At 42.9% G+C, this 26,711-nt stretch overlaps 1 protein-coding gene across 8 annotated transcripts in view; it reads left to right on the top strand.

Annotated features, from left to right (window-relative positions):
• Window positions 1–26,711, top strand: part of LOC127580409 (interleukin-15 receptor subunit alpha-like) — an 83,737-nt gene that overhangs the window by 40,002 nt on the left and 17,024 nt on the right. For 3 of the 8 annotated variants that reach the window (XM_052033831.1, XM_052033824.1, XM_052033830.1), the window contains exons 2-4: window positions 3,170–3,370; window positions 7,935–8,021; window positions 22,847–23,026. In XM_052033831.1, the coding sequence (XP_051889791.1) occupies window positions 3,214–3,370; window positions 7,935–8,021; window positions 22,847–23,026 (424 nt within the window). In that variant the 5' untranslated portion in view covers window positions 3,170–3,213. The remainder of the gene's footprint in view (window positions 1–3,169; window positions 3,371–7,934; window positions 8,022–22,846; window positions 23,027–26,711) is intronic. The other 5 variants (XM_052033826.1, XM_052033827.1, XM_052033829.1 and 2 more) reach the window with 5 other exon arrangements.

Here is a 26,711-nt window from a genome sequence, read left to right as displayed (position 1 = left end):
GACTAAACATTAGTCAAATTATGTCTTGAATGCTGTGTATAGTTCTGGGGACCTATCATAGAAAGCTGTATTGGTCTTGGAAGGAGTGGAGAAAGGATTCACCAAGACTCCAACATTTAGGCAATAGATAATTCTTTAATCTAAATATTTGAGGGGAAGAGTTCCATTTTAGTGTGGAAAAATGTAGAGAGTTAATGAGGAAGCCAAAGTCATAGTGCAGAGTAGAAATATGTGTAATGAGACCCAGAGTGTGTCAGGAAGAAACAGAGAATGCAAACATAAATATATATTAGAGTTGCAGTGGGAAAAATTGTTAAAAGACTAATGAAGGCTCTTTATCTGAATACATGCAGCATTCACCACAAGGTGGGTGAATTACTGGCACAAATAGAAATAAATGGGGGCATTCTAATGGCCACTACAGAGATATGGTTGCAAAGTGACCAAGTTTGGGAATTAAATATTCCAGAATACTTATGAATGGGATAAAGGCAGTAGAGAGAATGGATCTAAGAATAAATATGGGTGGAGCTCAGAAACAGCAAAGGGCCAAAAACATTGCTATGAGATGTATATAGACCACTGAACCATAATGGTAATGTAGGACATAGTTTGAATCAAGAAATTAGAGGTGCACGTAGCAAGGATAATTCAATAATTATGGGAAACTTTAATCTACATACAGGCAGGCAAACCAAATCAGCAGTAATGGTGTAGGGGATGAATTCATGTAATGTATAAGAGATGATTAGATGATTATCTAGATCAATATGTTGAGGAACCAATGAGGAAACAAACTATTTTAGATTATGTATTGAGGAATGATAAGATAAGATAAGATAAGATAAGATAAGATCAGATCAGATCTTTATTAGTCACATGTACATTGAAACACACAGTGAAATACATCTTTTGCGTAGTGATTTTGGGGGGCAGCCCGCAAGTGTCTCCACGTTTCCGGCGCCAACATAGCATGCCCATAACTTCCTAACCCGTATGTCTTTGGAATGTGGGAGGAAACTGGAGCACCCGGAGGAAACCCACACAGACACGGGGAGAACGTACAAACTCCTTACAGACAGTGGCCAGATTTGAACCCAGGTTGCTGGCGCTGTAAAGCATTATGCTAACCACTATGCCACCAGGCCCAATGGGGCTTTGGGAAATATTTATCATAGTATTCTAGAGTCTTGCATAAAGATTGAAAGTGTCTTAGTCAATCTGAGACCAGGGTTGGTAAGATAAGACAAGATAAGATAGTCACGTGTACATCGAAACACACAGTGAAATACATCTTTTGCGAGAGTGTCCTGGGGGCAGCCCGCAAGCGTCTCTGTGCTTCTGGCACCAAAATAGCATGTCCACAACCTCCTAACCTGTATGTCTTTGAAATGTGGGAGGAAACCCACGCAGACACGGGGAGAACGTACAAACTCCTTACAGACAGCAGCGGGAATCGAACCCAGGTCGCTGGCGCTGTAATACCATTACACTAACCGCTACACTACCATGCCTGCATTTCTTAAAAGTATGAAGTCATGAGGTGTGAGTTTGCTTTGCTAGAGCATCAATATGTACTTTATCAGTAATATATATCCCTTTAAGGCAAAAATAACAGACCAGCTGTAGTTATGGAGAAATTAAAGCTAGTAATAGGTCAAAAGAAAAACCAAGCATATGACAGTCCCAAAAGACATGTTAAGTGGTGGAAAGGGAGTTTCAGATTTCAGCAAAGAAAGAGCAACAACAGATTGTAAGAGTTCCTGTATGTAAGAAGGAAAGGATTAGTTAAGGTAATTAAGGCTCCTTTAAAGACATAGACAGAAGAAATCTTATTGGGGAATAAGGAAATGGCAGAGAAATTCAATATTTTGTGTCTGTCTTCACAGATGAAGATGCAGAAAACCTCCTGGATATAGTGGAGAACTACAGGTCTGGAGTAAATGAGAAGTAAATTAGCATTAGTGAAAAACTGGTATTGGAGAAAGTAATGGGATTTAATGCGAATGAATGCCCATCAACTGATGACCCTGCAAGCTGGGGTTTTGAAGGAGTTGGCCATGGAAATAATAGATGCAATAGTTCCTGGGCATCTTCCAAAATTCCATAGCTTCTAGAACATTTTCCACAGATTGGAAGGAGGCAAAGGAAAGGAAGAAGAGAGAAAACAAGGAACTATAAACCAGTTAACCTAACATACATTACAAGGAAAATGCTGAAATCTATTACTTAGGAAGTGGTAACAGGGCACTTGGAAAATAATCATAGGATTGGGCAGAGTCAACATGGAGGGGAATTCATGTCTGACAAATGGGTTTAATTATTTTGGTTCGTAATTATTAGATTAGAGCGGGCCAATTGATGTGATGTATTTAAATTCTCAAAAGGCAGTTGAAAAGGTGCCACACAAGAGATAATATTCAAGAGATAATAACAGGGGTAATATTCTGTCTTTTATATTCCAATTATTTTGCCATGGAGTTGCAGTGTTCAATCCAGCTCAACAAATGCAGCACACTGCTGTGTGAAATTTTATTTAATTGCCTCTGAAAACACATTTGACATCCATCATCCTCATGGGTCTCTGAAATAAATGTGTGAAAGTTAGTCACCAAGTTGATTTTCCCTTGCTCCCTGATAATAAGTTCTAGCACAAAAAATTCTGCAGATGCTGGAATCCGGAGCAACACACACAAAGTGCTTGAGGAACTCAGCAGGTCAGGCAGCATCCATGGAGGGAAATAAACAGTCGATGTTTTGGGCTGAGACCCTTCATTAATTCTAACAATCCTCTTGTTGCAATCAATGTTAATTCAAATGTCCATTCTAGTTTAGAATTAAAACAGAGCAAATGGCTTCAAGAAGCCTAAAACTGCCCCAAATCCCCAGGAAACATGCCTCTTGTTGGGTTTTGAGTCTTGTAATATTCTTTCTGGATTTAAAAGCTTAGGGAAGAAAACAAAACAGCCAAGTATGGATGTTCAAGCTTGGGTGAAGAATTACTTAGATCCAAAAATCCAAAGCTCATGGAAAAGGAGAACCTTAAAAGTTACTTTAGAATAGAAATCTAATGTGTTGATTTACATTGGCACTTGCACAATTTATTGGCACTGAAAAGATTATTTGAATTACACTAATCAGATTTTATATCTTTTTTTCTCGCTTTCAGTAGAGAGCTGCAGCAAACCCAACTTTAATGTTGAAAATGTAGACATGAGTGAAATAATGGAGACACAGTTTGAAGTTGGTCGGAAACTCCGACTGAAGTGCCAGAGGGGTTATAAGAGAAAGGCAGGAACATCCAATCTCATCAAGTGTCAGAACGGCTCCGAATTTGCCAAATGGACAGACCCCATACTCCAGTGCATAAGTAAGTACCACATACTTTTCTACTATGCTGGTGTGAAGATGTTATACATGAATCATACGCAAGTCATTAGGCGAAGAAATCTGATCAGTTACTCTTCTGGAACTAATAAGCAAGATTAGAATGCCCTTAAACCTTACGTTCTTTCAGACATCTCCACATCAGCTATCCCAACTAACTGACCTCGAAATATCTTCATGGATGATTCAGCTTTGGAATCAAACAGCCTATGAATTGACTACCTAATATAACTTAATAAATCTGGAACCTTTTATTAGTTCACAGTTCCACTCTAAGCTCAATAAAATTCTCCACATGATTATCCACATTAAAACATCCATTACTGTGTCTTTTGGTAAGGAGATTTTAAAGATCCAACTTGCAGGAAATTATGGTACTTGCATAATTGATTTAATTTTTCAAAGAAGATTGTACGAAGTTGCCACAAGAATGGATTAGACTATGTTCTTGGTTGTCAGCATATTAATGTTCTGACAGATGGAGGAGTTACCTGTATCCTGCAAGGAGGCATCTCTAAGTGTATGTGTCTGGAACTTCATTTGGCTCATGCCCTTTAGTATGTGGTCACGCAAAGCATCTGAGATAGTAGTTCTCAGAAGTACAATGTGTTTAAGATTGGCCCTTTGTTAGGCAGAGATTGACATCCATGCAATAAGCACAAATTGAAATGGGCTCATTAGTATAGATTAGATAAGGAATTGCTGCTTTTACATCTCCACAACAGCATCCTGAAGGCAGGTCCCGTATGGGTAGTGAAGGGTTAAATGGAAAGCATTCAGAATACACTGGAATCATGAGGGGTGACCTCATTCCTCCTAGCCCCAGAGGGATATTGTTGAAGTTTTATTTTCAAATGTACAAAGAATCCTGAACTGCTCGCACAATGCTCAGCCAAATCCACTTTCAGAAGGGGAGCACTAAGCAGATATTTGGCTCCTTATTTACAGATGTTGCTTCCTTGATACCTAAAGATTTATCCAACCCAATATCCAGGGGTCCTTGGGCAGTAAAAGAGTAGTCCTTGAAATAACACCCTTGGGTGTCTCTCTCTTCAGCTCAGTTGATTAAACCAATGACTTCTAATAGCAAAGCATTTATATGGCCCTCTCAATACTCTCATGAGCAAAGGGAGTGTATAATGTGGTGATAAGTTATCTACTGTGTGCTGCAGAGCTAATCACAATGAAACCAGTGGTCTTTGTGATACAACATCTTCAAGAAGAAGGAAGAAATGCAAAAAGAAGACAAAACAGACAGAACAAACTATTCCGCCGACTTTATACCCTAACAGTACAGTTACTTCACAGAAACTGTTTCCAGCTTTTGTGATTTTGTTCACGTCTAAAATTCCTCTTCATAATTTGTAAACCATGTAACTCCTATAGTTTACGAGCATTGCCCATGCTACCGAATGACTTTATCTTCATGTGTGCCTAAAGCAGCACTTTCATTTGGGGTTCTGTACTGACTTATAGGAGATTTTTGGCAGATCTGTGTATTATTATTAACTTACCTGTACCCTGCATACTTTGAGCTTAATTGACTTTAGGCCTTTGTGAGAAGGTAAAGTCTATGCAATGGCCTCACACAGAGTGAGCTTGCTTACTTACTCACTGCAATATTGAAACCCCTCAGGTTCATACCAGATCTAAGCAGAGCAATCAGTCCTTTATTTATTTCCCTGATACTCATTTCCATGCTACTTATTCTCTCATGGATGCCCATCAACCCCATTTTGCCACTTACTTACACTATGGGGTGATTTACTTCACCAATTGACTTACCAGCATACCTTTGGGAGGAGACCAGAGCACCTGGTAAAAGCCCATGCAGTTATAGGGAGAACGTGTAAACTCCAAACAGACCAAGGATCAAACCCTAGTCCTTGGCGGTGTGAGGCACAGCATTAACTGGATTGCCACTGCGCTGATGTCAGAAATGTTAAGACCACTAAACAGTGAGCTGGATGGTTGTTCCCCTAATTAAATAGCTGCATAATCAAGGGCCTGACTTCATCACCCTCTGCCCCATGTTTAGCTTTGTCAAATTCTTCACGAATGAGTGATTCCTGGATCAATGCATCCAGTTAGTAATTTTGTTTTAAATCTTTGAAATTTCCTTGCACTACCACTGTTCTGTGTGCACAGTCTTGTAAAAGTTTTCCAGAATTGCACAAAATAAAAATTAATAATTTGAAGAAGATTTTTGTTCTCTTTTCAAATCTAATTTCTTATGATGAAGACAGCAATTGTCACTGAGTGATTTTGCATTCTACCACTTCCAAGTTGCCATTGTTGTAGCTTTTTATCTCACCTTATACAGCACTCTGCGTTACTGGGGCTGACTTGCAATTTCTAAAATCACAGCTACCTGACGTATGTAATGTACGGCCTCCTTCTATGTTATAAAACAATATGAGAATATAATGCAGGAATATAGGGATTGGCAATATAGCCCAAAGTCCTTCATCTTCCCACTTGATACAATGATAATTAGATTATGATGAATGGCAATTGACCTCTGTCAATTAGTTCACAACACACCCAGACTTGATGTGAGAAACATGACCTTGGTGTAGAATTAATGAAACTGTAGATCCAAAGTTACCTGTCCCTCTGAAACGCGCTACATTTACCTTTTGCCATGACTCAAATTACTCCTGTAATGTGCAATGAAGAATCATTTGTCAAACAGGTGCTTATATCACAATCTGTTACCTATAGCTTTATTGCTGCACAGAGCTCATCACCTCTGGATGACATGTTATGTGTTCCATTTTAATTATTAACTTCCAGAGTTTTTTTGGAAGCACCTCATACACACATCCAGTACATAAGTTTGAAAATGGAATAATATTTGTTTGTATATATCATTAGTTGAACATTTAATTATTTATCACCAGTTAACAGTTCAGGTCAGGCGATCCATCTTCACCCTCTATAAAATGAGAATTTCAGGAGGCAAAGGTTAAAAAGTTCTCAGAGAGCCTTGAAAGTGGAAAGTCACAGACACCCAAGAGGACCATACCATAAGAGTTTGCAGGTTTCATTAATAGTGGTGGGTTTTGCCCAAAGAATTAATGGGTTATTATAGCAGGAAAAAAGGATGGTGCTGATAGTTTACCAACCATGTTATTACAATACTTCTGAGGGAAAGCTGTATACACCGATGAAGATGAAAGAAAAATAAGGTTATGCTTATGAGGCTAGTTCTTTCAATATAAGGCATTAACTTTCCAACTGAATTTTACTTCTGCAGGCAGCATGTATTGATTTCAAGTTCGTGTACACAAGAATTGGCTTCACTGAATATTTTTTATACCAGTTGCTTTCAAGACAGGGACCACCATATGGTGGGTGATGATAAGCTCTCGTTTGCATCACGTAGGGCCACAGTGCATCCTTATCACAGGACTTCAGCTGCATTTCTTTTTGCAGTCTTCATAGTTCTACTGTTGTTAGTTAAAACTTCTATCAAAGATTAAAGGTCTGGCTTTTCTTTCTTTGTGTTCAGCTACACTTGTGCTCCACACAATTTGACAGGCATTTGGAACGTACAGTACTCCAGCGCTAGTCACACTTCAGTACATTGGTTCTCACTTTCATTTCAGGGCCTATAAAAAAAGGATGCTCTTCATAGTTTGTCCTTTCAGCTGAACTGCTCCAGCTTACATTTCATCCCCTGTTCTACTTTTGCTTTACAGTTGTACAGTGCTGCTTGATTACACATTTGTATCCCGCTTAGCACCACCCTGCAGAGTCTGCTATGGCCCTCTTTGTGCAGGTAGATTCCCTCTGGAAAGCTGGTTCAACTCCCTGCCCTCCACTGGCACTCCCCCAACAATGAATCGCCCCACCCCACGGCTCTTGTTGTGTAGAGGCAGTCTGTGAAGGCTGATGTACAGTGGGCCAGGGCGAGTGGTGCAGCTAATCAGCACTGAGATGTGAGGTTGAGGGCTGCACTCTGGCTCGCACAGTGAGTGCGGACATGGCTGGGGACAAGCAGCATCTGTTCCATATGTTAACAGACCGCCTGGATCCTACCGTCTCTCTCATCTCCTGTTGGATCTGCTGGAAGCTACTGTTTCTCCTTCTCTTTGTTTAGATGCACAGTTCTCCCGGAGATTTTCCTATGGTAACGAGTTCAATGGAGTTCCAATGAATTCTCACCAGTCTCCCATCACCTAGGTTCCTGGTATAGCAGCACTGTCAGTAACGCACTGGGAACATTGAGCACTAAGTGAGATACCAGTGTACCTCATCAAACACAGGTACTGAGCCCCGCTTCGTACATTAGAACAGCCAGGTGATATCTCATCTGGAAAATGTCAACTCAAACAATGCAACACTCTTGGAGCTTCACGGAAGTATTAGCCTAAACTGTGTGATCGAGGCCCTCCAATTTTCTGTCAGGAAGGCAAGAGTACTGCCGTTTGAGACAAACTGGTACTGAAAAGAAGCATTGTGTGTATATATAAATCAACAACTACCTACCAGTACTTCCTGCTTAACTGATTTTCATTTTTTTTTGTACCTGCCATTGTCAGGGATAGGTGGTCCTCAACCACCAGCACCAAGCACTTCATCAACTGAGACCCTTAAGGATTTGACTCCAACCATCCATGGCACTTCAGGTTTGTTACCTAAAGCCACTTCGTTAACTTTGCAAGTTGTGGAGGCCAATCTAATACCTGCTTTCTGACCTGTCAGCACATCTGCTTCAACCACCTACTGAGTTCCTTTAATGTTTGTGCTTCGTCCCATTATTTGATTTTTGTCTTGTCACCTAAAACACAATGATCATTGATGCTTTTATCTCATTCATTGAAACAGTTTGCCTTCTTTCATTTGTTCACTGACTACAGAACCTCAAAGAGGCTCCTGTACACTTGGCACACGAGATCTACTATTTTTTTACTTGTAATACACCTTGCAGCATCACTAACTCACTGCTGAATCACTGACTCACTCATTAACTTGTTATTGCTGTAAAGCCTTGTTGTCAGTGTCCAATGTGCTGCCTTTTATCCACATCAATATGCTATTGTGTTTTGTTTCCTTCAAGTGTCTGTGATTTATGGAAGCAGTTACCAACAGTGAAGCAGTCCTATTAATGGAAAGTTTTGTGGCGTGTACTAACAAATGCCAGGAGACTTGGACTTAGGTAGAGGTTACTCATTTAAACTTGAGGGAAAAGTAGAAATATCTAAAAGATCAACAGGCAGAGGCTTTGCATCAATGGTATTGAAACAATTAGTAAAATACCATTGCAAGCCAGAAAATGAAGCTTGCATGTTTATTGGCATTGGTATTGGTTTATTATTGTCACTTGTACCAAGGTACAGTGAAAAACTTGTCTTGCATACCGATCATACAGGTCAATTCATTACACAGAGCAGTTACATTGAGTTAGTACAGAGTTCATTGAGGTAGTACAGGTAAAGACAATAACAGTACAGAGTAAAGTGTCACAGCTACAGTTTATAAATTCAAATTGAATTTTGAATCCCCTTCCAATGTGATAATGAATGAAATATGATCGTGCTATAAGTTGAAGGAGAAGTCTACCATTGCCTGTGCTATGCTCTTTGAAGTACATTTTATACTAGAGATTGTGCTAATTTTATACAGAAGCAAAGGAAATGGTAGGTGAAAAAAGGTCTATCAATCTCAGGATGTCCCAAACCAATATTCAGTCAATAAAGTTTTCTTTGAAGTGATTTCCAAAACACAGCAATCAATTTATTAATGGCAAGTTACCACAAACCACAATGTCAAAGTGATTGGATAAAATGGAAATGCTGCAGAATGTGAAGTGTTTGTTCAATTAGCACTGTGGACCTTTTACATCCACATGAAGGGACGGATGGTGCCTCAGTGTAATGCGTCATCTGCAAGGCAACCAGCATTCTCTCAGTTGTGTGTCAGTCTGGCTCAGGTGTGAAAAAGTGAGCTCAAAGTCACCTCATGCTGCCAAGCATTCAGCAGGTCATATCTCAAACTACCCACTTATGTATCCCAAGCGATTATTGGCTGAAAGAAATTTCTAGAATGAAGCATCTAACTCCTGATCGCAAAAGGAGCTGACTCCACCGACTAACTAATCACTCACAGAGGTGGTGTTAGTTTGTGCAGACACAGGAGACTGCAGATGCTGGTACCTGGAGCAATAAACAATCTGCCGGAGGAACGGCATGCACGAGGGGGAAAGGAATTGTCGATGTTTTGGGTCAAAACCTGATGCAGGGTTTCGACCCGCTGAGTTCCTCCAGCAGATTGTCTGTTGTATTTATGCACTGCACACCCATCCACTTGTTTCCCCCAACTACACGAGCCCCTGTTTTCCACCAGCTATCCTCCCACCTCCCCAGTGTGCACACTTCCATGCCTTCTCGATCCACTGCTCTGCATCGGGTGAAATGGCTTGGCATGGTTTATGCTATGTAGCTACTCTCTGGAAATCAAAAATAACAATACTATTACTAATCAGCCTTGTCTCTTCCAATGGAATATGTCCTGCTTATATAATTGTTTTCCATAATCCACTCCCTCCACCCAATAATGATAAGTCAGAGTACAGGAAGGAGATAGAGAGCTTAGTGACGTGGTGTCATGACAACAACCTTTCCCTCAATGTCAGCAAAACAAAAGAGCCGGTCATTGACTTCAGGAAGTGGGTTCTGCACATGCTCCTGTCTACATCAATGGTGCTGCGGTCAAGAGGGTTGAGAGCTTCAAGTTCCTAGGAGTGAACATTACTAATAGTCTGTCCTGGTCCAACCACATAGATGCCACAGCCAAGGAAGCTCACCAGCACCTCTGCTTCCTCAGGAAGCTAAAGAAATTTGGCATGTCCCCTTTGACACTCACCAACTTTTATCGATGCACCATATAAAGCATCCTATCTGGATGTATTCCGGCTTGGTATGGCAACTGCTCTGCCCGGGACCACAAGAAATTGCAGAGAATTGTGGACACAGCTTAGCACATCACGGAAACCTAACTCTGTCTATACTTCTCGCTGCCTCGGTAAAGCAGCCAGCATAATGAAAGACCCCACCCACCTGCGACATTCTCTCTTCTCCCCTCTCCCATTGGGCAGAAGACACAAAAGACTGAAAGCATGTACCACTAGGCTAAGGACAGCTTCTATCCCGCTGTTATAAGACTATTGAACAGTTCCCTAGTATGATAATATGGACTCTTGACCTCACAATCTACCTCATTATGACCTTACACCTTACTATCTACCTGCATTGCACTTTCTCTGTAGCTGTGACACTTTACTCTGCATTCTGTATTTTACTCTGTACTACCTCAATGCACTGTGTAATGAGTTGATCTGTATGAACGGTATGCAAGACAAGTTTTTCACTGTACCTTGGCAATAATAAATGAATTCCAAGGAATGGACCCAGAAATTCATCCACATTATTCTGCAGCAATCCCATTTTGCCAGCAATCTTCCTAATCTGTTTCCAAAAGCTCTAACAATGTTGGAAAATTCAATAGCGCCAGATCGAATAGAGCAGCAGCAGGGTCCCTAACACATTGCTGCTCAGCTTATGGAACAATGGGTGTTAGGGATCGAATTTCCCTTGTTAGTAGTATCTTTCCTCCCAGCTCTGATTTCAGGAAATAGTTCATAAAGGGTCACAATACAACACATTACAATCAGTGCTCTTTCTTGTCAAAGACTGAGTGCATGCCGCAATGATGGGAGGGGTCTCAGAACCCTTCTGTGGGTGTGGGAGGGGTAGCAGGACAAGGAGCCTGAACAGGTCAGTGTAGCATGTAGGATGCAGCCTTCCAGTGCAAAACGCTCTTTGATGGGAAGTTTCAGATAACAGGGAGCTTTGAGTCTGCTTAGAGCTTCCTGTTTCCTGATACTTTAATTCTCCATCGTATTCCCACTGTGACCTGTCAGTATGTGGCCTTATGCACTGCTATAACAATGTCCAGCATAAGCTTGAGGAACAGCACCTCATCTTCCATCTGGACTTTATCCTGACTTTATATCATGTTCCATTACTTCCTGTTTCTCTGCCTGTATCAGAGCAGGGGGCAGCTTCTCTCTCGGCGTGTTCCTGATTAGCCGATGCCAAGGTCGGTGGGCTGTGAAGGGCCTCCCCCCTTATTGAAGCATCTATTGGTTCATCTACTTGAACGGTAGCTTCACTGGCAGGCAACTCTGGTTAGGCCACACTGTGTCCAGTTCTGGTCGCCTCATTATAGGAAGGATGTGGAGGTGTTAGAAAGGGTGCAGAGGAGATTTACCAGGATGCTGCCTGGATTAGAGAGTATGGATAATGAGGAGAGACTAAAGGAGCTAGGGCTTTACTTATTGGAGAGAAGGACGACGAGGGGAGACATGATAGAGGTGTACAAAATATTAAGAGGAACAGATAGAGTGGACCACCAGTGCCTCTTTCCCAGGGCACCAGTGCTCAATACAAGAGGGCATGGCTTTAAGGTAATGGGTGGGAAGTTCAAGGGAGACGTCAGAGGGAGGTTTTTCACCCAGAGAGTGGTTGGTGCATGGAATGCACTGCGTGGGGTGGTGGTGGGGCTGATACGTTGGTCAAGTTCAAGAGATTGTTAGATAAGCATATGGAGGAATTTAAGATAGAGGGATATGTGGGAGGAAAGGGTTAGATAGTCTTAGGTGTGGTTTGAAGGTCAGCACAACATGGTGGGCCGAAGGGCCTGTATTGTGCTGTCTTGTTCTATGGTTCTATGGTTCCATGGACGCTTCTGTGGCTTCGCTGGGTCCTCTGTGGGTTTGTTGGCATACGTGGTCTAAATGTCGCCTGACAATTCTTCCATCTGGCAGTTCAAGTTCTGCAACTTGACTGTTACAGTGTCGGACAATGGCCGGTTGCCAGTTCTTTACGTGCATCAATCAAGTGTACACCTTGTCGTCAGCACCAAACGTTCGCGGCCTAGTGTGAGTACCGTAGTTTTGTTTCATGGCCTCTTGTCTTCTACAAATTCATTCCTGGATGGCTGGCAGCAGGAGATCCAATCTGGTGCATAATGTGCATTTGAACATTAATTCAGCGGGGGAGGTGCCCATTAGTTCGTTTGGTTTAATTTCATCACCAGGTCACCCTGTGTTTGTTTAGAAAGGCCCCATTTCACCGTTTGCACTGCTTGCTCAGCTAGGCCATCTGAAGCTGCGTGATATGGAGCCGTTGTCAGGTGTCTAATGCCATTCTTGCCTACAAACTCCTTAAATCCTGCACTTGTGAAGGCCAGGCTCTCAGAACCATAGAACACTACAGCACAGAAAACAGGCCATTTGGCCCTTCTAGTCTGTGCGGAAACATTATTCCACTAGTCCCATTTACCTGCACCCAGTCCATAACCCTCCAGCCCTCTCCCGTCCATGTATCTATCCAATTTATTCTTAAAACTCAAGAGTGAGCCCGCATTTACTACATCAGATGGCAGCCCGTTCCACACTCCCACCAGTCTTTGAGTGAACAAGTTCCCCCTAATGTTCCCCCTAAACCTTTCCCCTTTCACCCTAAAGCCATGTCCTCTCGTACTTATCTCTCCTAATCTAGGTGGAAAGAGCCTACTCGCATTAACTCTGTCTATACCCCTCATAATTTTGTAAACCTCTATCAAATCTCCCCTCATTCTTCTGCGCTCCAAGGAATAAAGTCCTAACCTGTTCAATCTTACCCTGTAACTCAACTCCTGAAGACCTGGCAACATTCTAGTAAGTCTCCTCTGCACTCTTTCAATCTTACAAATATCCTTCCTATAGTTAGGTGACCAGAACTGCACACAATACTCCAAATTTGGCCTCACCAATGTCTTATACAACCTCACCATAACATCCCAACTCCTATACTCAATACTTTGATTTATGAATGCCAGGATGCCAAAAGCCTTCTTTACAACCCTGTCTGCCTGTGACACCACTTTCAGGGAGTTATGTATCTTAACTCCTGGATCCCTTTGTTCCTCTGCACTCCTCAGTGCCCTACCAATTACTGTGTATGTCCTACCTTGATTTGATTTGCAACACCTCACACTTGTCTGCATTAAATTCCATCTGCCATTTTCTGGCCCATTCTTCCAGTTGGTTCAGATCCCTCTGCAAGCTTTGACAGCCTTCCTCACTGTCCACTACGCCTCCAATCTTAGTGTCATCAGCAAACTTGCTGATCCAATTTACCACATTGTCATCTAGATCATTGATATAGACAACAAACAACAATGGCCCCAGCACAGATCCCTGAGGCACACCACTAGTCACAGGCCTCCAGTCTGAGAACAATCATCCACTACCACTCTCTGTCTTCCACACAGCCAATTTTGAATCCAGTTTACAACCTTTCCATGGATACCTAGTGTCTGAACCTTCTGAACTAACCTCCCATGTGGGACCTTGTCAAAGGCCTTTCTAAAGTCCATGTAGACAACATCCACAGTCTTTCCTTCATCTACTTTCTTGGTAACCTCCTTGAAAAACTACAAGATTCGTTAAACACGATCTACCACGCACAAAGCCATGCTGACTATCCTTAATCAGCCCTTGGCTGTCCAAATACTTGTACATCCGATCTCTCAGAACACCTTCCAATAATTTACCCACTACTGATGTCAGGCTCACTGGCCTGTAATTACCTGGTTTACTTTTAGATCCTTTTTTAAACAACAGAACAACATGAGCTATCCTCCAGTCCTCCAGCACCGCACCCGTGGCTATGGAGATTTTAAATATATCTGCCAGGGCCCCTGCAATTTCTACACCTGTCTCTCTCAATGTCCGAGGAACTATCTTATCAGGCCCGGGGGATTTATCTACCTTTATTCACTGTAAGGCAGCAAGCAGCTCCTCCTCTTTAATCTCTATATGTTCCATGACACAAGTGCTTGTTTCCCTTCCTTCCATATCCACTATGCCAGTTTCCTGAGTAAATACTGATGCAAAAAAGTCTGATACGATCATTTCCGGAATACCAAATGCAGCAAAGACAGACCGTAGTTTAGTTACAGTAGTTGTTGAGGAACATGACGTACAAATAGGTAACGCCTCTATCCACTTCGAATGGGCATCCACAATAACCAGAAATGTGTGTCCCCAGAACGGTCCAAAATACTTGATATGAATACGCTTCCAGGGAGAATCGGGACAGGCCCATGGTTTAAGGGGGGCCTTTGGTGATACTTTTTGTGTCTTCTGACAAATAGGGCAGATACACACCACATTCTCAATATCAGCGTCAATTTTCGGCCACCACAAATGGCTTCTCACGAGTACCTTCATTCTGACCACCCCAGAGTGAGCGTCATGCAGATCGTGGAGTCTACGCTTGCGGCCTTGAGGGGGAACCACTATTCGACTGCCCCATAATATGCAGCCATCCTGTAGGCTCAGTTCATGTTGGCAATTTGTAAATAGTTGAAATTTGGGTGAAGGGCTGGCAGGCCAACCGACCTGTCGTGCTCTTTTTACCTGTGATAGGAATGGATCACAGGCTGTCCGCTGCCTAATGAGGTGACTTTTGATTGGTGTTTCATCTAGGCTTTGTGTCAGGTGAACAACCTCGAACTGAGGGGTGCCGAATGCTGCGCCCTCAACAGTTGGTAATCTGCTTAAGGCGTCAGCAACGACATTTTCATTTCCGGGGGTATACTTCATTGTGTAGGAGAAAGTGGATAAGGTCAATCCCATTGTTACATTCTCGGTGAGGACATTTGTTGGATACCTCGTGTCTCCCCCATTCAGCCTAGCAGAGGCTTATGGTCTGTGTGGGTTTTGAGAGGCCACCGAAATATGTATAAGTGGAAGTGAATAATAGGGCAGGCACGGTAGTGTAGCGGTTAGTGTAACACTTTACAGCGCCAGCGACCTGGGTTCAAATCTGGCCACTGTCTGTAAGGAGTTTGTACATTCACTCCGTGTCTGCGTGGGTTTCCTCCGAGTGCTCCGGTTTCCTCCCACATTCCAAAGACGTACAGGTTAGGAAGTTGTGGGCATGCTATGTTGGCGCCAGAAGTGTGGTGACACTTGCGGGCTGCCCCCAGAACACTCTACGCAAAAGATACATTTCACTGTGTGTTTCAATGTACAGGTGACTAATAAAGAGATCTCTCATCTAAAGTGCTTAATGCCAAACATAATAGCTGGGGCTTCTCGGTCAAGCTGTGAATAATTCGTCTCCACCTGAAACATTGTCCCTGAAGCAAAAGCAATAGGCATCTCTGTTCCGCAAGGCCTTCAATGTAGGAGGGCGGCCCAACCCCATACGGTGAGGCATCACATTTCATGACCATAGGCTTTTCAGGACGGAGGCCAACATGGACGGAGAACTGAGGGCGTTTTTTTTATTTGTTCAAATGCCTGTTGCTCAATTCTTGACCATTCCCTGTGTTGGTCCTTCCGGAGTAGTCGGTATAAGGGCTTTAACACTGTAGCTGATTGATTTAAAAACCGGTTGTAATGCGTGACTGGTCCCAGGAATGAGCGTAACTGAGTCACGTTTTGTGGACATGGAGCCTGCTTTACTGCTTTGATTTTGTGCTCCTGCAGATGGAGAAGTGTTTTGTCGACTTTGAAGCCCAGGTAATTGACTGAGTCGGCCAAAAACGTGCATTTCTCCTTCTTTAGAGTAAAGCTGGCTTCCTCTAAACGGGAAAGTACTCTGTCTAGTGTCTCAAGATGATGGGACTCTGATGTACCAGTTACTAAAATATCATCAAGGTAAGCACAGACGTGAGGAATATCCTTCACTAAATTATCAAGAAGGCATTGGAATATCCCAGGTGCAGAACTCACTCCAAATGGCAGCCGCTTGTACCGAAACAGGCCTCTGTGTGTGTTGATTGTTGTATCATCCCTGGAATCTTCGTCCAGGGTGACCTGTTTGTAGGCGTGTTTCAGGTCTAGCGTTGAGAACTGTTGGCCTCCTGACAGGGATGCATACAAGTCCTCGATCCATGGCATTCAGTCTTGTCGCAGGCTTTGCGGTCAGATTGTGGTCACCACAGATGCACACTGATCCATCAGACAGGCACGATTGGAGCCACCCACCCTGAGCACTGCACCGGCTCTATCGCATCTACTCTCTGTAGGCGATCTAGTTCCACCTTTCAGCCCACAGCATACGGCACCGGGTGGGCCTTCGGCTGGCAGTTCTCCTTTAAATTGGAACGTAGCCACCGGACCACGTTATTGACCCAAAGCCTTGGCTTGGGACTACACGCTGGTGCTTTCGTGGTAGAGTATTCAACGCAGGGCTTCCCTCGATACTATTGATGTAGGATAGCACCGATGGAATGTTTTTAATCCAGTTTCTGACCAGCAAATTAGGCCATTGGCCTCCCCTGACAACACGCACCAGTAAGTGGAACAGGTCTCCATGGCGGACCACTTCTGCTGTGAATACACCCCATACGTCGACACTGTCTCCAGTGTAGCTGTGGAACACTGAGCTTGGAGGTCATGGTTTTGAAATCCGGCGTAAAGATGATTTGCTTACCAAGGTGACGGCTGACCTGGTATCCAGGTCAAATTTCACGGGCTGGTGTGTCCACTGTGAGTGTAACCAAGTACGGAGGCTGGTTCTGATTGCCCAGTTCATGGGTTTGGAAGATAGTGTCCACTTCTTCGCGGTGGCCGTCTCCTTGCATGGAGTTGATGGTCAAATTCTGTCACTTTCTCGTGGCGTGTTGCTTTGCAGAGTGCACCTTCTCGAGGTGCCCTACCTTCTGACAGAACCGGCAAACGGTCTTTTGATGCTTGCAGTGGGACCACTGAACATGACTTTCACCACAGCAGTGGCATCTCTGTGAAGGCTGACGTGGTTTAACTGGAAGCTGTGGGTCTGGAAATGCCAGCAAGCATTGACGTTTTCAGGAGGGGTCTCTCGCTCCAGCACTGCCTGAATAAGTGGTGCTGGGGTCGATTGAATCTGCCTAAGGCCTCTCTTGACTACCTCTCTGTGACGAGTTGTGGAGCACGCTTTGTCCCAGGACAAGTTGTGCTTTTCAGATAGGAGGTTCTCACATGTCTTCTCATCATAGACTCCAATAACCAATGCTTGGATAAGCATCGCTTCTTCGAATTTATTCAGTTGGATGTCTTTGTATTTGCATTCCTGCACAGCCAGAGTTAATCTTGTGATTAAACCATCTCCGTTCTTATTGGGGGTCCGCTGCAGCTGTGAGAACCTGAAGCGTGCCTTGAGGACATTGTCCTGCGTCCCCCAAGCGTTGTCTAAAGCCTCAAACGCACTGGCCAATTCCGCATCGTTCTGTGAGTGCAGACCGTCGAAGTATTTCTGCCTGAGTTCTCCCAAGTGCATGCGAAGCAACTTGAGTTTGGTAGCTTCTTCCAGCTTCACTGTTGGTGTTAAAACTGGTAGAAGTTCGATGTAGTCCTGGAAGGTTTTCTTCCATTGTAGCCGGGTTTCTAGTGTTGGTTTTGCCAAGGTTGCGGCCCAGAATGGATTGGGTGCTTGAAGTAGAGAGGCCATTCTTGTTTTGATCCTCATAGCCACGTAGTAGAGTATTCAATGCAGGGCTTCCCCCGATACCATTGATGTAGGATAGCACTGATGGAACGTTTTTAATCCAGTTTCTGCCCATCAAATTAGGCCGTTGGCCTCCCCTGACTACATGCACCGTTTAGTAGAACAGGTCTCCATGGCAGACCACTTCTGCCGTGGATACTCCCTGTATGTCGACGCTGTCTCTGGTGTAACTGCGGAACACCAAGCTTGGAGGTTGTAGTTTTGGAATCCTCCTCTTGCACGGAGCAAGAATGACAACGGTGCAGTAGAATAAACGTCTTTAATGATCCATATTAATCAAAATACAGAAACTGAGCAGCTTACAATTGTGGATCCACGAGAAGGTCTGCGGAGAGCTAAAAGCGCGCGTCCCCGAAGTCCCTCGCCAAAAGTGAAGTTGCTCACGTAAGAGGGCATCATTGCTCCGCCGAGCAATTGGCTGGCCAGTGCACACATAGAACATAGACCATTACAGCGCAGTACAGGCTCTTTGGCCCACAATGTTGTGCTGACATCTAACCCTTCCCTCCCACATAGCTCTCCATTTCTCTATCATTCACGTGGCTATGTAAGAGTCTCTTAAATGTCCCTAATGTATCTGCCCCCACAACCTCTGCAGGCAGTGCGTTCCACTCACTGTGTAAAAAAAATTGCCTATGACATCCCCCTTATACCTTCCTCTAATCACCTTAAAATTATGTCTCCTCGTGTTGCCTGGATTGGAGATCATGTCTTATGAGATAGCTTGAGCGAGCTAGGGCTTTTCTCTTTGGAGAGAAGGAGGATGAGAGGTGACTTGATAGAGGTGTACAAGATGACAAGAGGCATAGATCGAGTGGACAGTCAGAGACTTTTTCCCAGAGCGACAATGGCTAACACGAGGGGACATAATTTTAAGGTGATTGGAGGAAGGTATAAGGGGGATGTCAGGGGTAAGTTCTTTACACAAAGAGTGATGGGTGCATGGAACGCACTGCCTGCAAAGGTTGTGGGGGCAGATACATTAGGGGCATTTAAGAGACTTTTAGATAGACATATGAATGATAGAGAAATGGAGGGCTATGTGGGAGGGAAGGGTTAGATAGATCTTAGAGCAGGATAAAACGTCGGCACAACATTGTGGGCTGAAGGGCCTGTACTGTGCTGTAGTGTTCTGTGTTTGAGCAATTTTTGCCCTGGGAAAAAGGTGCTGGCTGTCCACTCTATCTATGCCCCTCATAATCTTATACACCTCTATCAAATCGCCTCTCATCCTGCATTGTTCCAAAGAGAAAAGCCCTAGCTCGCTCAACCTTTCCTCATAAGATATGTTCTCTAATCCAAGCAGCATCCTGGTAAATCTCCTCTGCACCCTCTCTAAAGCTTCCACATCTTTCCTATAATGAGGTGACCAGAACTGAACACAATACTCCAAGTCTGGACTATGTAGGGTTTTAAAGAGCTGCAACATCACCTCATGGCTCTTGAACTCAATACCCCAACTAATGAAGGCCAGCACACCATACGTCTTCTTAACAACCCTACCAACCTGCACGGCAACCTTGAGGGATCTATGGACATGGACCCCAAGATCCCTCTGTTCCTCCACAGTGCTAAGAGTCCTGCCATTAACCTTGTATTCTGCCTTCAAATTCGATCTTCTAAAATGTTCCAGGTTGAACTCCATCTTCCACTTCTCAGCTCAGCTCTGCATCCTATCAATGTCCTGTTGTAAACTTCAGCAACCTTCTACACTATCCACAACACCACCAACCTCCGTGTCACCTGCAAACTTACTAACCCACCCTTCCACATCCTCATCCAAGTCATTCATAAAAATCACAAAGAGCAGGGGTCCCAGAACAGATCGCTGTGGAACACCACCGGTCACCGACCTCCAGGCAGAATACACTCCACCTACAATCAACACTGTCTTCTATGGGTGAGCCAATTCTGAATCCACACCATTAAGTCTTCCTGGATCCCATGCCTCCTGACTTTCTGAGTGAGCCTTCTGTGAGAAGCCTTATCAAATGCCTTACTGAAATCCATGTACACCACATCCACTGCTCAACCTTCATCAATGTGGCTGCCCCCAGAACACTCTACGCAAAAGAAGTATTTCACTGTGTGTTTCGATGTACATGTGACTAATAAAGATCTTATCTTATCAAAGCCACGCTGACTGTCCCTAATCAGTCTGTGCATTTGCTGCGTTCTCTGTACAGTTTGTCCGTATGGTTCAGTTGGCTCATGGGAATCCCTGGCCCATGGTCACTCAAAATGGAGATGGACCATGTGAAAAGGCGATGAACTCCTTGAGTTTCTATGACAGGAGCAGGTGGCGATCAGAGCAAACAATGGAAAACTGCACATCCCAAACTGTCTGATCTCTTACCCCATCGAGGATCACCTGCTCCCCCTGAGCAGGAGTCCGCAGGATCCTCATCGGCTTCAGCAGAACCCACAAAACTAGATTTGAAACAAGTCATCCTCATTCCAGAGGGACCGCCAATAAAGAAGAACACTAAGTGATAATCAAAAGAAGTGCAGATGTTGGAAGTCTAAACTAAAAACAGAAAAGGCTGGAAATACTCAGCAGGTCAGGCCACATCTGTGGGAGGGGAAACAGTTAATGTTTCAGATTGAAGACCCTTCATCAGAACTGGGAAGAAGACAAAAAAACTTGTCGGCAACACACAAAGTGTTGGAGGAACTCAGCAGGTCAGGCAGCATCAATGGAGGGTTTTTTTGGTCCTGATGAGGGGTTTCGACCTGATACGTCAACTGTCCATTTCCCTCCACAGATGCTGCCTGCCCCACTGAGTTCCTCCAGTGCTTTGTGTATTGCTCCAGATTTCCAGCATCTGCAGTGGAGGGAGGGAGGATATCTCTGATAAGGGTAAAACCAGGGTGGCCATAGTGATAAACTGTAAATGTTTATCTAGTTAGTGAGTGAATGGGAGTAGTTAGAGAATGAGAACAGAGATAAAAGAGTGTAGGTGTTGTGAAATGCCCAGAGGACCACGAGCCAGATTTAACATCGCACATCATGAAATGTCAGGGTCTGGAATCCACTGCCTGAAATATTGCGGGAAAGCAAATTCGATAGTAACTTTTAAAGGGGAATAGGAAACAGAATCATCATCAGATTTATTATCACTGACTTAGATGATATGAAATTTGTTGTTTTACATAATTGGAGAGAAGTTGCAGTGCTCTAGGCTCCAGGGTAAGGGCAGGGAGGTGGGGTACAGATGGAAAAAGAGGGATATATAATTGGGTGGTCCTACACAAGGCAATTACTATTATGTTAGCGCAAAAGATATTAAACATTACTGAATGCAGTAAATTTATAATTTTAAAGTGGGCCACACTAACAAGCAATCTGATACATAATATTCATATTTTTATTTGTAATGGCTATGCATGAAATTCTGTGCCAACTGAAGCTTGAAGTTCGGGGGAGAAGTGCATCTTTGTTTGCAACATTAAGCACGTGAGAGGTTCCGCCAGCGGTGTATTGAAACTGAATGTGCGGAAGTGAATATAACTGGTAGCAAATAGCTTCCCATGTGTTTAGTGACTAAAGATACATATCTGTCCCCCAAGAATGAAGGAATGGCCATTTCTAAAAAGATAATATGATGTGGGCTACCTCTACCTAAGTACACTGTGGAAGAAGTGCTTAAGTATAAATCAATGACACAACAAATTGTTGTATGCATTTAAGTTTATAAAACATTATTGTCTGGAAACTCACGCCTGATTGGTGCCACTAATGGCACTATATCATAGTATTAGTGCATTGTGTCTGCCTCTGATGCTACAATAATGCATGTTGGTATTGGTATTAGTTAAATTGTTAAATGCCACCTAGTTGTTGAATTCCTAGGCAGCTCCTCTGGCTGTAGATCAGCTGGAGCCTGATTCTGAAGATGTTTCCCACACAGGAAACGTGATTTAGCATGGTTCCTGCATCTGTTCTCCAAGTGTCCGCTGCCAGATTTTTCAAGCGGTCACACTGCTTGGGTTATTGGGAAGCTGATGTATTCTGCAGAACCACCAAGGTCCTAGAAGACAGAAGGTTCCTTAGACATTACAAAATCGGTGGTACAATTAGCTATTCCTTTAGTCAATCATATCTTTATCTTCCATTTTAATTAGTAGTTTATTTCAAACACTCGTCACTTTTTTTACTGGCATTAGTTTTTAAATGTATTTTTCACAAACTACTGTTTCCTGGTTATATCAGCCTGACTTATTCTAAACTGAGGTTCCGGGTTTACCTTACCTAGGATACACTGTAGCCCCACCTTCTGTCCAGAACTTGTTCTGCTCACTTGTACAGTTTGGGAGCTCCCTTAGGTGTTTGGGATTTATTTTATCCAAGCACAGAATGCTGCTTTGCAAAAGCAAAGATTGCACAAGTTGAACATTAATCTACACAGAGTCAGACCTTTGTTTTGCTGCATAAAAGAACAAAAATTTTACCAAGTAGCGATCTGAAAAATGACAGATCTCATTTGACAGAGGAGCAGACCCCAGTTGTGGATGGTTGTTGAGATGACTTTGTTACCTGAAAAAAAACACGATGCCTTCCCATTTCAAAAAATTAAAACAAAATATTTGAAGTATTTTCTGTTCCTTTTGCAATGGCCCCATTTTAGCAATCACTCCTTAAATCCCAGCCATCATATTTTGTAAGTACAGGTAATACCAGGCTTGGATTATCATCGGTGAAGCTATTGGCACCCAGTGGATTAGTGAAGCATGCATAATCCTACAATTGTGAGTGAAACGTTTGAGGGACAGTTATTGCTTTACAATTATTTACTTAATTTGAAAGAAAACATAAAGGTGGGTTGTTGAAGGAAAATTACATTTGCTGATTATGGTGGATAAAGTTGGTTTTAAACACATTAAGTTTTATATGAATGAAATTCTAGGAAGTCATCTATTCACAGCCATGACATCATTAGCAACATCTGTAGAGCCGACATCATTAGCAACATCTGTAGAGCCGACATCATTAGCAACATCTGTAGAACCTACATCTGTAGAGCCAGCAACATCGGGAACCACTGCAGATCATTATACATCAACAATGGACATTACAGTCACCTCAGGTGTGTTGCTATTTAATGCAGTTACTTTTCAGGGAATTCATGGGAAAATGTCACAGTATTTGGGTAATATTAAATGATATTTGAAAGAGAGCTATTTCTGTAATGTTTAATATCAATTCATTTAAGTGCTATTTTAGTAGCAATGTAGAAACAGAATTTAGTTACTGACACTTTTGGATGAAAGGCTATAAAATGTGAACTCTGCCTTGAAGTAGGTTTCTAGGGGTTCGTTCCAGTAGACATTGGGATATCCCACAGTAAGGGTAACCTCTGGAGGAAGACAGAGAGAAGGAGAGACCTTGACAGACTATTTAGGCAAGCATGTGAGGACACAGAGGCAATTAACCATAAATGGTCCTAACTACCATGCCACAAAATTACTAGGAGTGTTTAAGATTGTTACATTTTATTTCTAAAAGAGACTTCAAGGTGACCTAACTTAAGATTGCAGGATTGAGGTGGGAAATTTCCACAGAGCAGCATAAACAGAGCAATGTTGTAATGGCAAAACCGAAGCAAGTCAATGGAATTCCTCATTGATGAGTGGATGAGCAATGTTGATCCAAGGGAATGCCAGGTTAGAAATCAGGAAATTAGAAGGTAGAAGGGAACACTGGGGACATTTTAGCTTTGCGTGCCAGCTTCAGTTTTGCAAGCTGCCCACCAGATCCAGCCCCCAGGAGTTCCTCTGACTCAAAAGACCTTAAGTGCAACTTTAAGGGATTGTTCGAAGCAGGTAGGGAGAAAAATGTAGAGGATTAATCAAGCAAGTCCAGTGGGCAAGGCAGATGAGGGAGCCTCATAAGTAAATCAGATGAGCTTGGAGCATGAATAAGTATTTGGAATTATGGTGTTATTGCAATCATTGAAATGTGGTTGAGGGAAGGACAGTTCCGGCAGTTTAATTTTCCAGATCATAGAAGTTACAGAGGAGAGTTGCGCTACTGATTGGGGAGAACATAGTGGCAGTACTTAGGATATCATGGAGGGATCATCCAATGAGGCCATATGGGTAGAACTGAGGAATAAAAGTGGGGTGAATCATTTTGCTGGCGTTATACTATAGGTTTTCCAATAGTCAGCAGGAATTAAAGGAACAGATATCTAAGCAAATCACAGAAAGATGTAAGAGTAATAGGGTTATAGTAGTGGAGGTGCCAGATGATTGGAAGATAGCTAATGGTCTTTGATTTACGGATGGCAGCAGGGATAAGCCATTTAGCTACAGGCCAGTGAGCATTACGTAAGTGGTAGGGAAATCACTGAGCAAAGTCCTAAGGGATAGTATTTATGTACATTTGGAAAGGCAGGGGCTGAGCAGGGATAGTCAGCTTGGCTTTGTATGGGGCAAATCCTGCCTCACTAATTTGATTGCATTTTTTATGAGGTAATTGAGAAGGGTGGTAAAAGTAGGGCAGTAGATGTTGTCTACATGGACATTAGTAATGCATTTGACAAGATCCCACATGGCGGGCTGGTCCAGAAGGTTAAGGCACATGAGATCTAAGGTGAGCAATCTAATTAGATCTAAAATTAGTGATAGGAGGCAGAAAGTAGTAGTAGAAGGATGCCTTTCTGATAGGAAGTCTATGACCATTGGTGGACCCCAGGGATTGGTGCTTGGACCCTTGTTGTTTGTGAGATATATATATGACTTGGATGTGAATGTGGGAGGAATGATTTGTAAGTTTGTGAATGTCATGTAAGTTGGTGGTGGTGTTGTGGATATTGAGGACAGTTGTCTAATGCTACAGCAGGATATAGATCAGATAGAAGGTTGGGCAGAATGTTGGCAGATGGAATTTAATCCTGACAACTAGGGCCTCTGTCGTTGTGATATATGTAACTTGGATGAAAATGTGGGTGGGTGGGTAAGTTCGCAGACGCTACAAAGATTGGTGGCGATGTGGATAGTGTAGAAGACTGCCAAAGGATACAGCGGGATATGGATCAGTTGTAGACATGGGCGAAGAAATGGCAGATGGAGTTTAATCTGGCCAGGTGTGAGGTGTTGCACTTTGAGAGATCAAATGTAGAGGGACAGTACACAATTAATGGCAGGACCTTTAACTCTCTTGATGTACAGAGGGATCTTGGGGTCCAAGTCCATAGCTCCCTGAAAGTGGCTGAACAGGTTGATAGGGTGGTAAAGAAGGCGTGTGGCATGCTTGCCTTTATTAGTCAAGGCACGGAGTTCAAGAGTCAGGAAGTTATGCTGCAGCTTTAGAAAGCTCTGGTTAGGCCACATCTGGAGTGTTGCATTCAGTTCTGGTCACCCCGTTGTAGGAAGGATGTGGAAGCTTTGGTGAGGGTGTAGAAGAGGGTTACAACATGCTGCCTGGATGTATTGTGTCTGGGAATATTAAAAGAAATTAGGGAGAGTCAGTGGAGGAACCATTACTTACAGCGACAAGAATTCATTGGAAAGGGGAATACTGCCATTGGTCTGGAGGACAGTTAAAATTATTCCTTTTTTAAAAAAAACAACTCTACAGTTTTAAAAGCAAAATGAAAATGAAATAAAAATAGAATATTCTGGAAATAGTCAGCAGATCAGGCAGCATCTGTGGGGAGGTAAACAGAGTTAACATCAGGCTTCATCATCAGAACTAGGCCTTGCACCATCATTAGGAAAGGATAATGGAACTTTGATGTAAGAATGTAATAGAAAGTATTTCTCATCTGAAAATATTGTAAGGTGTATTTAGAATTGATTTCAAAATGGAGGTTAATGTTTGGCCAACCCTCTTTAATACTTTGAAGGAGAACTGAAAAGTAGGGTAATTTAGCTGATGCAATACATTTGGAATTTTGAAAACTCTTCACTACGTGACTATGTCATACATCACTGGATGGGACAGGTGGCAGAATGAATTAGAGTCATGAGGTGAGCAGCTGGGTGCAAAATCAAACACAAAGAGTGAAGCTTAAGGGCAGCAAAAGACGGCAGATGGCATTCCAGAGGGCTCAGTGAGAGGACCGTTGGCCATCCACAATCTTCATAAACAATATGTCCTTAGAAATGCAAATTTCTAAATTTGAAGATGTCACCAAACTGGGGCAGTGTGGTATATGGGGGGTGTCGGGCAGGGAGCTGTACTGAGGCGGACCCCAAAAAATATATTAATAATCTTGCTGAATGTTGCTTTACATGGAAGGTTAATCTTAATATTAGTAAATGTGATATGGTGATATAGGTTGGAAGAATGTGGAAGTGACATACTGCTTGGCCATTGAAAGAGTAAATGAGATTGAGGAGGAAAGGAATCCAAGGGTGAAAGTACACAAAGGTACACATTAGGCAGGCTAATCATCCAATATAAAATCAGTTCTAACACAAGGATTCATTTTGAGAAGCACAGAGTTGAAAAGCAGACTGGTTTTGTTAAATTTGGTTAAATCACAGAATAGTGCACAGTTCTGGTCTCCACATTATAAGAGTACACAGAGACATCCAGGGAAAGTGCAAAGATTATTTACCAAAATGATATCAGAAATAAGCAGTAATAAGTCTGAATAATACTCATCTTTAGAAAATAGGTCTAAGGAGTTTGACAGAAGTCTTTAAGATAATGAAAAATATTAACAGGGTGTGTGATTGGGGTTGGTGAACTAAAGGCCATAAATGTAAGAAATTGAATAAGGAATTTTGGAGAAACGTATTAACCCAAGGAATGGTAAGAAT

The sequence above is a fragment of the Pristis pectinata genome, chromosome 19, assembly GCF_009764475.1.
Source record: "Pristis pectinata isolate sPriPec2 chromosome 19, sPriPec2.1.pri, whole genome shotgun sequence".
In the NCBI taxonomy this organism is placed as follows: Eukaryota; Metazoa; Chordata; class Chondrichthyes; order Rhinopristiformes; family Pristidae; genus Pristis; species Pristis pectinata.
The sequence above is the reverse complement of the archived record's forward strand: the minus strand, read 5'-3'. Positions and strand labels throughout refer to the sequence as shown.